Source organism: Callithrix jacchus, chromosome 22 (genome assembly GCF_049354715.1).
Source record: "Callithrix jacchus isolate 240 chromosome 22, calJac240_pri, whole genome shotgun sequence".
Lineage (NCBI taxonomy): Eukaryota > Metazoa > Chordata > Mammalia > Primates > Cebidae > Callithrix > Callithrix jacchus.
In genome coordinates, this window is record NC_133523.1 from 51,178,090 (window position 1) to 51,191,194 (window position 13,105).

General features: G+C 57.0%; 2 protein-coding genes across 8 annotated transcripts; one reads left to right on the forward strand and one right to left on the reverse strand.

The window, feature by feature from the left end:
- The first annotated feature begins 2,468 nt into the window (after positions 1-2,468).
- Positions 2,469-8,915, forward strand: TRIM28 (tripartite motif containing 28). Of its 4 annotated transcripts, none has more exons than XM_078361042.1 (17): positions 2,469-3,110; positions 3,447-3,559; positions 3,793-3,925; positions 5,591-5,726; positions 5,808-5,924; positions 6,002-6,116; positions 6,229-6,375; positions 6,489-6,603; positions 6,682-6,788; positions 6,872-6,929; positions 7,013-7,061; positions 7,154-7,406; positions 7,498-7,817; positions 7,902-8,025; positions 8,114-8,200; positions 8,291-8,428; positions 8,521-8,915. In XM_078361042.1, exons 1-17 carry the CDS (start codon positions 2,771-2,773, stop codon positions 8,695-8,697), a joined length of 2,529 nt encoding a protein of 842 aa, XP_078217168.1. In that variant the 5' UTR covers positions 2,469-2,770; the 3' UTR covers positions 8,698-8,915. The 4 variants fall into 4 exon arrangements, with proteins under 4 accessions (XP_078217168.1, XP_078217169.1, XP_054106404.1 ...); XM_078361043.1 differs by having other exon boundaries at positions 7,016-7,061; XM_054250429.2 differs by having other exon boundaries at positions 6,893-6,929.
- A 731-nt stretch (positions 8,916-9,646) lies between these two features.
- CHMP2A (charged multivesicular body protein 2A) lies at positions 9,647-13,076 on the reverse strand. Of its 4 annotated transcripts, none has more exons than XM_078361057.1 (6): positions 12,959-13,076; positions 12,026-12,217; positions 10,347-10,526; positions 10,142-10,272; positions 9,994-10,055; positions 9,647-9,857 (listed from the first exon to the last, which is right to left on the reverse strand). In XM_078361057.1, the coding sequence occupies exons 2-6, from the start codon at positions 12,191-12,193 to the stop codon at positions 9,730-9,732; spliced, it is 669 nt and encodes a 222-aa protein (XP_078217183.1). In that variant the 5' UTR covers positions 12,194-12,217; positions 12,959-13,076; the 3' UTR covers positions 9,647-9,729. The 4 variants fall into 4 exon arrangements, with proteins under 4 accessions (XP_078217183.1, XP_078217185.1, XP_078217184.1 ...); XM_078361059.1 differs by having other exon boundaries at positions 12,026-12,238; XM_078361058.1 differs by having other exon boundaries at positions 12,836-13,076.
- Between the last annotated feature and the right edge of the window lie 29 nt (positions 13,077-13,105).

Sequence of the window (13,105 nt, forward strand, 5' to 3'; positions counted from 1 at the left end):
CAGTAAAGGATAGGGCTGTGGAAAGTGCTCACCAAGTATTCTTTTTTTTTTTTTTTTTGAGACAGAGTTTTGCTCTTGCTGCCCAGGCTGGAGTGCAGTGGTGCCATCTCGGCTCACTGCAACCACTGAATCCCAGGTTCAGGCGATTCTCCTGTCTCAGCTTCCCAAGAAGTTGGGATTACAGGCACATGCAACCAGGCCCCACCAATTTTCATATTTTTAGTAGAGACCGGGTTTCATCATATTGGTCAGGCTGGTCTCGAACTCCTAACCTCAGATGATCCGCCTGCCTCGGCTTCCCAAAGTGCTGGAATTAACAGGCGTGAGCCACCGTGCCCAGCCACCCCAATGATTCCTAAATGACGCCCACACTTTGCCCCGTGCATGCCAGCTTCAGCTTTTTTTTTTTTTTTTTTTTTTTTTTTAACGAGACAGGGTCTCGCTTTGCCGCCCCAGACAGGAGTGCAGAGGCGCGATCATAGCTGACTGCAGTCAACCCCTGGGCCTCGATCTTCCCGCGTCAGCCTCTGCCACCAACTTTCCCTATTATCAGAGGAAGGAAGCGAGGGTCGGGGCTAGGGCCTAGTCAGGGTGGTGGGCTGGAGGGGGCGGGCTGGCTCGCGAGGCGTGGCGCCAGAAGGGGCAGGCTGGGCGTGGAGGCGGTGACTGTGCCGCGGAGGGGGCGGGCCCGGATTTGGGGGGCAGCGCGCCAGGGCTGGAACAAAGGCAGGGGCGGGGACAAAGCCCCGCGGCCCCCAGTCCCCGTCCGGAACAAAGGCCACACCCGGCCCAGCGGCCGACTTGCCCGTGCTCCCACCACGTGCGGGCACCTGGGAGCTGGGCCTGGGGAGGCTGTGACCCGTGACCCTCACGCCCCGCCCGGCTCGCCACCTTTACCTGTGTGCACTTCGAGAGTGGCGAGTGGGTTTCATGGTTGTTCGCGCCAGTCCTCGCGGCCTCCAAACATCCTCCAGAAGCTGCCACCTACCCCCCACCCCGCCGTTGTCACCTGGCCCGGAGACCTCCGGACACCAGGGACCCTGCACTGGGGGCTGAAGCCCATCCCCCGGGACCAGCCTCATGGTTTTCAACGCGCTGATAGTCCCCAGGCGGGTCTGCCTCTACCTACAGACCCTGCTTCTCCCATTAGGCAGGATCCCTCCCCTCCAGATCCTGCGTCCCTCAGACAGGATTCTCCCCACAAAGGCCTGCTTCCTTCCCTCCTTGGGACTCCCCACTGTTGAGGTTCAGTTTTCCCACCTGGAAAAGGGTCAAAGTCAGGGTAGCTGCTGACTAAAACAAGCAGAAGGGACTCCTGGGGGGGCTGGATGGGATTTCACACTCCTTGCTCTGTAGCCTCTTGTGATTTACATTTTTTGGGGCGGGGGGACCGGGCGTAGTGGCTCACACCTGTAATTTCAGCACTTTGGGAGGCCGAAGCGAGTGGATCACCTGAGATCGGAAGTTCGACAGTAGCCTGGCCAACATGGTGAAGCCCTGTCTCTACTAAAAATGCAAAAATTAGCCGGGCGTGGTAGTGAGCGCCTGTAATCCCAGCTATTCGGAAGGCTGAGGCAGGGGAATTGCTTGGACCCGGGAGGCGGAGGTTGCAGTGAGCCGAGATCGCGCCATTGCACTCCAGCCTGGGCGACACAGCAAAACAAAAACATTTTTCTCGATCTGTTGTCCAGGCTGGCGTGCAGTGGCACAGTCCCAGCTCACTGCGCCTCGGCGTCCTGGGCTAAATGGAGCCTCCCTACTCGCCTCCCAAAGTGGTGGGATTACAGGGATGAGCCATGGCGCCCGGCCGTGATCTACATTTGATTTGTGAGTTTCTGTGTTTCTCACGACTATTATTTTTTCTTTTTCTTTTTTTTTCCCCTTCACCTCCTCCCCACTCTCTGTGTTTCTCAAGTTTAATCATAACGTGGCTAGATTCCAAAAGTCAGCCTCTGCGCTCACCCAGGAGCTGCCTCCCTCCTAGTAGGATGGAGACTCTCCTCCCCTCTCCCCTGGGCACAGCCCTTCACTCGATCCTGGCCCCGCCCACCTCCCCATCGGCCCTGCCCCCTATCCCGAACTCTTAGTGACGCCGAGGCTGGAGAGACTCTAAGCGGGACGAAGAGACGCTGGTTGAGGGGTTGGTACGAACTGCCCACGCGCTTGGGCGCTCAATGGCCTCCTTCAGTGTGGTCTGGAGGCGGCGCTGAGACGGGACTCACACTCTATAAAGGTGCGCACGCCCCGCTGGCGGATTACATTGCGGCAGTGACGTCACGTATGCCCCGCCCCGCTACCATCAGAGCCCCACCGAGGTAGGGCTGGCGGTGGTGGAGGGAACCGGGGTGGGCGCTTGCGTACTGGGGGCCTTTCCCCGCACCGACCGTCCTGGGCCCCGCCCCCGGGCGTGCGGCGCCCCTTGCGCGTGCGCGGCGTCGTCGGCGCCAGTTATTTCTGTCCCGCCCCTCAGTCGCGGCTCTTTCTGCGAGCAGCGCGCGGGCGAGCGGGTGTGCTTGTGGCGCGTGGTGAGGATTTCGGCGGCGGCTGGAGAAGCGCGGGCGGCGCCTTCGTAAAGCGAGCAAGCGGCAGCTGGCCGTGTCGCAAACAGCGTCCTGCGCGCGGTGGGCAGCAGCCCAGGAGGCGCGTGGCGGCGATCGGCCTCGCGGCGGCGGCGGCGGCAGCGGCCCAGCAGTTGGCGGCGAGCGCCTCTGCGCCTGCGCGGCGGGCCCCGCGCCCCTCCTCCCCCCTGGGCGCCCCCGGCGGCGTGTGAATGGCGGCCTCGGCGGCGGCGGCCTCGGCAGCAGCGGCCTCGGCCGCCTCTGGCAGCCCCGGCCCGGGTGAGGGCTCCGCTGGCGGCGAAAAGCGCAGCACCGCCTCTTCGGCCGCAGGCTCGGCGTCGGCCTCGGCCGCGGCGTCGTCGCCCGCGGGGGGCGGCGCCGAGGCGCTGGAGCTGTTGGAGCACTGCGGCGTGTGCAGAGAGCGCCTGCGACCCGAGAGGGAGCCCCGCCTGCTGCCTTGTTTGCACTCGGCCTGTAGTGCCTGCCTAGGCCCCGCGGCGCCCGCTTCCGCCAACAGTTCGGGGGACGGCGGGGCGGCGGGAGACGGCGCAGGTAAGTACGAAGTGGTCAGGGCTCCGGCCACCCCTCCCCCACTCTCTGCCTTTGATTCCGCCTGGGTGCAGAGATGAGGATGCCACCTGGGCTAGAGGATGGGGGCTCGGACAGGGCACGGGGAGTACTTCCTGGGTTCTGCATAGCAACGTGGGTCTGGGCCGGCCGCTGAGAATGGGACATTTGACTTAAGTTGGAGAAAAAAGGCTCGGGGAGGGGAGGGGCTGGCTCGCTGCGGGATAATGGTCGGGTGGGGGGGCGGCCGGCAGGGGGATGTGGCCGGCCATATCCTGGGTGGGAACTTGTAACAGTTTCCCACATCCCTGTCTCTCGAAGTGGTGGACTGTCCCGTATGCAAGCAACAATGCTTCTCCAAAGACATCGTGGAGAATTATTTCATGCGTGACAGTGGCAGCAAGACTGCCACCGACGCCCAGGATGCGAACCAGGTGCGTCCTACCTCAGCATCCACAAAGAGGTCTCTGCTTATGGGGAGGGGACATGTGGCCAGGAGGAGCTTTGCACCAGCTCCAGGCTTGTTAACTCCCCTTTCCCAAGGCTCTGGGTGGGCTGCCTAGGCTGGGTCCAGGGACCAATCTTGATCTCGGGTTGTATTTTCTGGAATGTAAATGTGGACCTATCAGGTTGTCTTGCTTTCTCTTATCTTGTCTTTATCTGGCAGTGCTGCACTAGCTGTGAGGATAATGCCCCAGCCACCAGCTACTGTGTGGAGTGCTCGGAGCCTCTGTGTGAGACCTGTGTAGAGGCACACCAGCGGGTGAAGTACACCAAGGATCACACTGTGCGCTCTACTGGTACATGAGGCTGAGGGGGCTATTGAAGTTGCTCTCCAGTGTGTCCTCAGCTGCTTTCCTAATGTTGGTTGCATCTGGTGGATGGGTTCTAGAGTTCTCTAGGGGGTGCCACTTGAAGGGCCTGAGGGCAGAACTCCAAAAGCAGGAAAACTGGGGTTGTGGTGTGTAGTCTTCTGGGTGTAGGTGGGAGGGAACAAGAACGGGAGACAGGGGAGACCTTACTGTGCTGCAGGAGGGTATAAAGGGTTTAAGGTTACTTATCAGGGACTTCTCAGTCTTGGTGGTGAAGGGCCCAGCATGTGCAAACAGGGAAAGGCATGGTGTGAAGGGCTTACTGGGTTAGTGGTTCGCTGGCACACATGTGGTACAAGACACTGCTAGGGAAAGTGAGGCTTTGTGGATCCATGGAGTATAAGTGATGATGATTGCTGGAAGTGTTTTAGGTTTGATTTGTCAGCGACTTACCCAGAGTTTGGTTTGGCATTTCCAGCTTTTTGTAGACATACACTAGCTTTGGTTTGGAAAGGAAATTGAGAGATTTTTGAGTCTAGCCCAGTTTTTGGCCTAGATTCCTTCCATGAGTGGCCTTTTGCTAGCCATACTGTGATTCTTGCCATCCCAGAGGATGGCATTGGTGGAAGATGGTGGCTGTGGGGCTTGAGGAACCAGGAGGGATAGGTAGGGGCTGCAGGGTGTCCTAGATTTCAGATGTTCCAGGCAAGGGTTAGGGTGCAGGAGTGGGTGGCATTGGGGAAGTCTCTTTCCCAGCTTTCGGAGGTTACTAATGTGTTGGTCTTTGAGTGGGATTATTCTGAGCTCCAAGATTCTGCTCAAGAGGGGTGTGTGACCACCGTTCTGAGGGTCCTGGTTTGACATTTCATCTTCCAGCACGAGAGGCTCTGCAAGGTTTTCTCTGGGCCCTTGGATTGTAAGAGATCCTGGTGTGGTCGGGCGTGGTGGCTCACGCCTGTAATCCCAGCACTTTGGGGAGGCCGAGGCAGGCGGATCGTGAGGTCAAGAGATCGAGACCATTCTGGCCAACATGATGAAACCCTGTCTCTACTAAAAACTGCAAAAATTTGCTGGGCTTGGTGGTGCGCGCTTGTAGTCCCAGCTACTCGGGACGCTAAGGCAGGAGAATTACTTGAACCCAGGAGGTGGAGGTTGCGGTGAGCCCAGATTGTGCCATTGCACTACAGCCTGGCGCCTGGTGACAGAGCAAGAATATGTCTCAAAAAGAGAGACCCTGGTGTTCTTTTGTCAGGGAAGAGGGAGGAGGTTAACAATGAAAAGAGAAGAAAAAAAGTCCAGGGTGGTTTATAGGCAGAATTCTGAGTATGTCTACTTGGGAGAAGTTTTCAGTAAAGGGAACTGTGAGGAAGGTGGGCAGCCCTCTTTTTCCAGAGGTTGTTACTTGTACATTGATGTCACCTTCAGAAGCTAGAAGAAAGAGATGTAATTTTCAGCTATGTTGGGGCAGAGAATTCTGGGAGCAAGGAGTTGGGCTTGCAGGCCTGTTTTCTTTCCTGGCCACACCCTCTACATCTTCCCAGTAGATGGCCCAGTGTCACAGAACAGGCAGGAAGTGAGTCCCAAGCTCAGTCTGCTTCCTGAGTTGGGGGTGGTGAAGGGCAAGGTCCAGCCTTAACTGTTCTCACTCCCCAGGGCCAGCCAAGTCTCGGGATGGTGAACGTACCGTCTATTGCAACGTACACAAGCATGAACCCCTTGTGCTTTTTTGTGAGAGCTGTGATACTCTGACCTGCCGAGACTGCCAGCTCAATGCCCACAAGGACCACCAGTGAGTCCCAAGGCATAGAGGGTGGGTGGGTGCCACCCATTCCCTAGCTCAGTGTTCAGGAACACATCTGTCTGATCTCAGGTACCAGTTCTTAGAGGATGCAGTGAGGAACCAGCGTAAGCTCCTGGCCTCACTGGTGAAGCGCCTTGGGGACAAACATGCAACATTGCAGAAGAGCACCAAGGAGGTTCGCAGCTCGTAAGTGTGGGTTCTGGGGCTGCGCGGATGGCCTGGGCAGCAAGACTTTTCCTAGCCTGACCTGCTCTGTTCCCTAGGATCCGCCAGGTGTCTGACGTACAGAAGCGTGTGCAAGTGGACGTCAAGATGGCCATCCTGCAGATCATGAAGGAGTTGAATAAACGGGGCCGTGTGCTGGTCAACGATGCCCAGGTAAGCCTTGTCCCTGAGCCCCTTCTGTTGATGCATGATGCTCTCCAGGGTGAGGAGCCCTCCCTGTGCTGTCTGCCTTCTCTGCTTACCTCATACACTTTTCCATCTGCAGAAGGTGACTGAGGGGCAGCAGGAGCGCCTGGAACGGCAGCACTGGACCATGACCAAGATCCAGAAGCACCAGGAGCACATCCTGCGCTTTGCTTCTTGGGCTCTGGAGAGTGACAACAACACAGCCCTCCTGCTTTCTAAGAAGTTGGTGGGTACTGGTGGGCTCCTGGCCGGTGGGTTCCAGTCAGGTGGCTCCCAATACCTCACATCCCTGTTTGTTGTTGGTGTGTTCATTCTTCTCTGCCTTTCATTCCCAACCAGATCTACTTCCAGCTCCACCGGGCCCTCAAGATGATTGTGGATCCTGTGGAGCCACATGGCGAGATGAAGTTTCAGTGGGACCTCAATGCCTGGACCAAGAGTGCCGAGGCCTTCGGTGGGTCCCAGCTCTACCTTGCTCTACCTTGTTCATACCCCACGTGCTGCACCTACTTACGTTTCTCTCTTTGTGCAGGCAAGATTGTGGCAGAGCGTCCTGGCACTAACTCGACAGGCCCTGCACCCATGGCTCCTCCAAGAGCCCCAGGGCCACTGAGCAAGCAGGGCTCTGGCAGCAGCCAGGTGAACAGGAGAGAGGACCCAGGGAGGGGTGGGCAGGGAATGGGGTCCAATAGGGTAGTAGGGTTCCTGTTCCACTGAGGCAGAGGGCTCTGCTTTGTTCACAGCCTATGGAGGTGCAGGAAGGCTATGGCTTTGGGTCAGGTGAGTGGGTCTGCCTGGTGGCTGGGGAAGGGCCTCGGTGCTGTTTCTACCTCAACCTGCCAGTCTTTCTCTATTTTTCTAAGCAGATGATCCCTACTCAAGTGCAGAGCCCCATGTATCAGGTGTGAAACGGTGAGCATGGCAGTTCCCCTGGGGTGGAGAATGAATGGATGGAGGTGGATGGAGGGTGAGGGTGTGCTTATGCCAGGTTTCTGCACCTGTAGGTCCCGCTCAGGTGAGGGCGAGGTGAGCGGCCTTATGCGCAAGGTCCCACGAGTGAGCCTTGAACGCCTGGACCTGGACCTCACTGCTGACAGCCAGCCACCCGTCTTCAAGGTCTTCCCAGGCAGTACCACTGAGGACTACAACCTTATTGTTATTGAACGTGGCGCTGCTGCTGCAGCTGCCGGCCAGCCAGGGACTGTGCCTGCAGGAACCCCTGGGGCCCCACCCCTGGCTGGCCTGGCCATTGTCAAGGTATGCCTGTCCCAAAGAACTGTACCTGTGGAATGAAGCCTAATAGTCCAGGTCTGGACACCATTAAACACCCCGTATCACCACCTTGCAGGAGGAGGAGACAGAGGCTGCCATTGGAGCCCCTCCTGCTGCCACTGAGGGCCCTGAGACCAAACCTGTGCTTATGGCTCTTCCGGAGGGTCCTGGTACCGAGGGTCCTCGCCTGGCCTCACCCAGTGGCAGCACCAGCTCAGGGCTGGAGGTGGTGGCTCCTGAAGGTACCTCAGCTCCAGGTGGTGGTCCGGGAACCCTGGATGACAGTGCCACCATTTGCCGTGTCTGCCAGAAGGCAGGTGATCTGGTCATGTGCAACCAGTGTGAGTTTTGTTTCCACCTGGACTGCCACCTGCCTGCCTTGCAGGATGTGCCAGGGTGAGTGTGAGGCTGGCAGGGCTCTAGTCTGGTGTGGGCTCTCTGGACAGGATCATGTGCGGACCCTTACTCTCTCAACCCTAGGGAGGAGTGGAGCTGCTCACTCTGCCATGTTCTCCCTGACCTGAAGGAGGAGGATGGCAGCCTCAGCCTGGATGGTGCAGACAGCACTGGCGTGGTGGCCAAGCTCTCGCCAGTCAACCAGCGGGTGAGGGCTGGGGTTACTTAGGTGGGGTTGACCAGAAAGGCTTTATAGGTGCTGCCCAGAGCTGTTACATCCCTTATACCATCTGTAGAAATGTGAGCGTGTACTGCTGGCCCTGTTCTGTCATGAGCCCTGCCGCCCCCTGCATCAGCTGGCTACCGACTCCACCTTCTCCCTGGTGAGTCCCTAGAAATGGAGAGGGGAAGGGGGTGGTGCCTGGCAGGTCTCACCCTCAACCTGTGCATGTATGTGTGATCTCTGCCTGCAGGACCAGCCTGGTGGCACCCTGGATCTGACCCTGATCCGTGCCCGTCTCCAGGAGAAGTTGTCACCTCCCTATAGCTCCCCACAGGAGTTTGCGCAGGATGTGGGCCGCATGTTCAAGCAATTCAACAAGTTAACTGAGGTGAGCCAGTGGAATGGAGGGGCTGTGGGCAGGGGGAGATGTGAAGGAAAGAACTAGGACCCGTTCATCCAGTACATTCCTGCTTGGCCTAGGACAAGGCAGACGTGCAGTCCATCATCGGCCTGCAGCGCTTCTTCGAGACGCGCATGAACGAGGCCTTCGGCGACACCAAGTTCTCTGCTGTGCTGGTGGAGCCCCCGCCGATGAGCCTGCCTGGTGCTGGCCTGAGTTCCCAGGAGCTGTCTGGTGGCCCTGGTGATGGCCCGTGAGGCTGCAGCCCCCATTGCCAGCCCAGCCTGGCTCTCTTCTGTCCTGTCACCCCACTCCCACTCCCCTGGTGGCCTGACTCCCACTCCTTGGTGGCCCCATCCCCGAGTTCCTCACGATAATGGTTTTTACTTCTGTGGATTTAATAAAAACTTCACCAGTTCCTCAGGCCTTGGCTGGTTGGGGGGCTGTGGTCCTGGGGCCTGGTTTATTGACTGTATCTACTAGTCAGCTTTATCAAGCACTGGTGGCCCTGGTGGGGGTGGTCTTGTCCTCAGCCTACCTGAACCCCCATCTGTATGGATGCCTAGGGAGTGGGGAAGAGTGCTTCCTGGCCCTTTCTGGCTGTGGGGAGGGTCACACAGCAAAGGTACACACTAGAGGCTTGTTGGGTACTCTGTGGGATACCAGCTAGGTGTGGGCTGACCTGCAGCCCTGTGTAGACTCAGCCTCAGGTGTAGCACGGCCACTCTACTGAGTGGTTGTTAAGCTTTGGTGCCATAGTTTCTCATCCTTGGATGGTACCATAGTGAACTGACACTTTCCAAATGTGGTTTTGTTCCTGTCCCCCTTTGCTAAGGCCGCTTAACATCATTCCTGATCGAGCTATAGTTGAGCCCTGTGAATCCCAAGGCTGCCCCCTTGCCTCTGTTGGTTGGTTTGGACTGTCCTCACATCACTGGACCAAAATAGTTTTGGGCACTACAGCCTGGAAGATGGGAGGCCTGGACTCTAGAGATCCTCTCAGGCTGTTTGGGGTGTCTACTATCTTGGGAGAGGTGACAGCAGGACCCACAGCTCACCTTAAGCTCTGAACCCCTGAAAATCTCAGGTGGACTTTGCTTGTCCACCCCTGCCCCAAACCTCAATCCCTTAGCCTTGTGCCAAGTGCTCTTTAGTGATAACTGCCCTCCCAGGGATCCCAGCCAAAAGTCACATGGGCTTAGAGACTAGTGTCCAATCTCCTTTATTACAGAGGAGTTCTGGTAAAAGATCCTGGGCATCCTGGTCCTCTTGGGAGTGGCAGGGGGAATTCAGTCTCGCCTCAGGTTCTTAAGCCGCTCCTCCAGGTCTGCATCAGCATCAGCTAGAGCTGAGGCTGTGGCCTCTGCTTTTTTCCCACCAGCAGCCACACTGAGGGAGCCCCCAGTTGAGGGAAGGTCTGCAGAGAAAGTGGAGGTTAGAGCAGGGGGATTCAGGCTGAGTGGAGTGGAGGGGAGTAATGCAGGGAGAGGGAGGGCTTGGGGCTGTGGCTGGGCACTGGGTGGGAAATGGGGCCCAGGATTTAGAGCACTCACTTGACAGCTCATCTGTCAGGCTAAGTCCCAGCTCATCCAGGACCTGGGACACAACAGCATCACTAGGGAAGAGATGTAACTCAATGAGGGCTAAGCAATATTCCACGAGGGCCAGACAAACATCTCTACCCTTCCAGTTTCTCCATACCTCTCCTCTTCGTCTTCCTCATCACCCATGGCATCATCGATGGCATCATTCATCATCTCCTCCTTCATATCCATGATCTCTGCCTGCCGCTCAAACTCCATCATGATCTTCTGGATCTGGGGCAATTTCAGCTGCAAGTGGGAGGAGTGTGAGTGTGGTCCGTACGGGTCAGTGGGAGTGGGCAGGGGAATTGGGAAAAGCGCACCTGTCTGTTCATGGTGCCCATGGCCTTGGTGACACCCTTCATGGCTTGTGCCATCGAGTTGTTGGACTTGAGTGTCTGGATCTTGAGGGACACAGCCTGGATGTTGGCCCGCATCAATACAAACTTGCGCACGTAGCGCCGGGTGCGCACCAAGTCTTTCGCCATGATGCGAACGGCATCCTGCAGAGCAGACGAGGGTGTGAAGGGCACAGGAATGGGATTATACTGTGCTTCTTGACACCCCATTAGTTGGTGGTTGCTTCCCCCCATTTGCAATTCCACCATTCTCACTGAAGTCTCCAGACTTGTGGCTAACCCAAAGGTTACTGGTCCCCTCCCTCCTGACCTAACTCTGCCTCGGGTCACCAACTTCCTGGACTCTTTTGTAAGGCCCTTCTCACTTCTCTTGATCTGTAAATGGTAAAAGAAAGGCCCCAGGCTCACTCCTCAGGGGTCCTTTTGCCTCCATGTTTTGAGTCATTCTTTTGACTTAGACAAAGGATCTGCTTCTTCCTCCACCTAATACAAACCCATACCTCAAACTATCCAGAACCACATACAAACCAATCTGAGGCTCAGCTTTTGATTTCCTCTCCAAACATATTGCTTGCCCATCCCAGTAAATGGTATTTTCTCAAACTCCTCACCCATCAAAGGCTCTGTTCCTCCTTCATGCTCTCCCTACTGGTTCTGGCTATTTCTTACCAGCCTCTTGGCCATAGTTCATCATCCTCTTTTTTTCTGAGATGGAGTCTTGCTCTGTTGCCTAGGCTGGAGTGCAGTGGCACAATGTTGGCTCACTGCGACCTCTTGCCTCCCGGGTTCAAGCGATTCTCCTGCCTCAGCCTCTCGAGTAGCTGGGATTACAGGCATGCACTACCACGCCTGGCTAATTTTTGGTAGAGCAGGGTATCACCACGTTGGCAAGGCTGGTCTCGAACCCCTGACCTCAGGTGGTCCACCCACTTCAGCCTCCCAAAATGCTCGGATTACATGCATGAGCTGCTGCACACAGCTAGATTATCGTTAATAGTTACTAACCCTTTTTTTTTTCTTTAATTGAGACAGAATCTTGCTCTGTCACCCAGGCTAGCGTGCAGTGGTGCGATCTTGGCTTACTGGAACCTCTGCCTGCCCGGTTCAAGCAATTATCCTGCCTCAGCCTTTCAAGTAGCTGGGATTACAGGCATGAGCCACCACGCCCAGCTACTTTTTATATTTTCAGTAGAGATGGGTTTCACCACGTTGGCCGGGCTGTTCTCGAACTTCTGACGTCAGGTGATCAGCCCACTTCAGCCTCCCAAAGTGCTGGGAGCCACTGCACCCACAACCTTAATCCCTAACCTTTCAACTCAGCTCCCACTGTGGCCCACAATTCTGAATTGTCTGGCCCATGCCCAACTCTTGAAGCTCACCTGTCATCTCCCATTTTGCCGTCTGTCTGCCTGACACATTCCCTTCCCAGATCTGTAGGCTCACTCTCATCACTCAAGCCTTAGTTCTCATACCAATTCCTTGTAGGCAGCCTTCCAGACCTCCAAACTAGGGTGGCCCTGCTGACCTTTCACTGCACTCGTTTTGCTGAAAGCACCTGTGTTTGGGTGTCTGGTCTGTTTTGTTCACTGTTGTTACAGCCGTGCCTGACTGACAGCAACTTGCCCCTGACCACCCACACTCACCATCTGGCCTTGCTTGGCCATCTTCTTAATGTCTGCAATGATTTTCTTCTCCTGGGTCTCTAGCTTCTGTCGCTCACGGTCCAGCTCCCGCATGGCACGGTTTAGGGCCCTCTGGTTCTGCCGCAGTAACTCCTCTGGTGTCTTCCGGCGCCCGAACAACAGGTCCATGGTGGCAGGAGCCCACTGGCAGGCCTGAGACAGATGTGAGGCCCACTTGTAGGGCAAGGGGCCGGGAAGGAGGGCAAGAAGCAGAAGAGGGTCACGGGAACTTTGCCAAATGGGAAGGGGCTAATGGAGACTGGAGGCACGAATAAGGGGCCAAAAGGGAGCAGCTGAGAACACTGGGACTGTCCCGGGGACACATAAAGGGGGACAGGTAGAGCTGAAAATTATCCATCATGTGCTGACCCAAGACCCTCCATCACCATGCTCCCACAGAAGTTAAGGCTTGCAAGTTCAGCTTCCCTCTCTAGCCCCATGGGTGAGGCCCTGGAGTCGCTGATAGACTGAGCAGAGGGCGACGCCAGTCGGCGCACTGGTGTTTTTGGGACCCCGAGGACAGGGCAATTGTGGGGGCTCTGATAGAGGACAGGATAGGCGAGACCCTAAGTACCAAGAACAGGTGAATGTGGGGCTGTGAAGCTTCGGACAAGGCATTGGGATGTGAATGACCCTGAATGTTGAGGGAGACGGCTGGGGGCGCTGGGGCATCCAGCACACCGAGGATGGGATGATGGAAGCTGGGTCGCAGTATACACCGAGGACGGAGAGTCAGTGGGCCCGGCACCGAGGCAAGGTGGTGGTAGAAACCTCGATGATGAAGACAGGGTCCCAGGGAGAAGGGAGGCACCAGACACCCGGGCGAGTAGAAGGCCTCGTACGCTGCCGCCCGCACGCCCGCCCGGGATTCACGGTGCAACAGGGGCCACTCACCGGAGTTGAGACGGGGACCCGCTTCCGCTTCCGGGTCACGCTTCTTTTTCTCGGATCCCCCGCTTACCCCTCAACTAAGGCCCCTCGGTTCTGTCGCCTCCGCCGCCGTTTCCGGATTAAACGACGTGACGTAACACGCCTCGCCCG

Excerpts from the sequence above, each read along its gene's own strand:
- TRIM28 (XM_078361042.1), top strand. The coding sequence starts at position 2,771 with ATGGCGGCCTCGGCGGCGGCGGCCTCGGCAGCAGCGGCCTCGGCCGCC. Across the intron at positions 5,727-5,807 it reads AATGCCCACAAGGACCACCA|GTACCAGTTCTTAGAGGATG; the intron begins GTGAGTCCCAAG and ends GTCTGATCTCAG. Across the intron at positions 6,117-6,228 it reads TGCTGGTCAACGATGCCCAG|AAGGTGACTGAGGGGCAGCA; the intron begins GTAAGCCTTGTC and ends TTCCATCTGCAG.
- CHMP2A (XM_078361057.1), bottom strand. The coding sequence starts at position 12,193 with ATGGACCTGTTGTTCGGGCGCCGGAAGACACCAGAGGAGTTACTGCGG. Across the intron at positions 10,273-10,346 it reads TGGGCACCATGAACAGACAG|CTGAAATTGCCCCAGATCCA; the intron begins GTGCGCTTTTCC and ends TCCCACTTGCAG. Across the intron at positions 9,858-9,993 it reads CCTGACAGATGAGCTGTCAA|ACCTTCCCTCAACTGGGGGC; the intron begins GTGAGTGCTCTA and ends CTTTCTCTGCAG.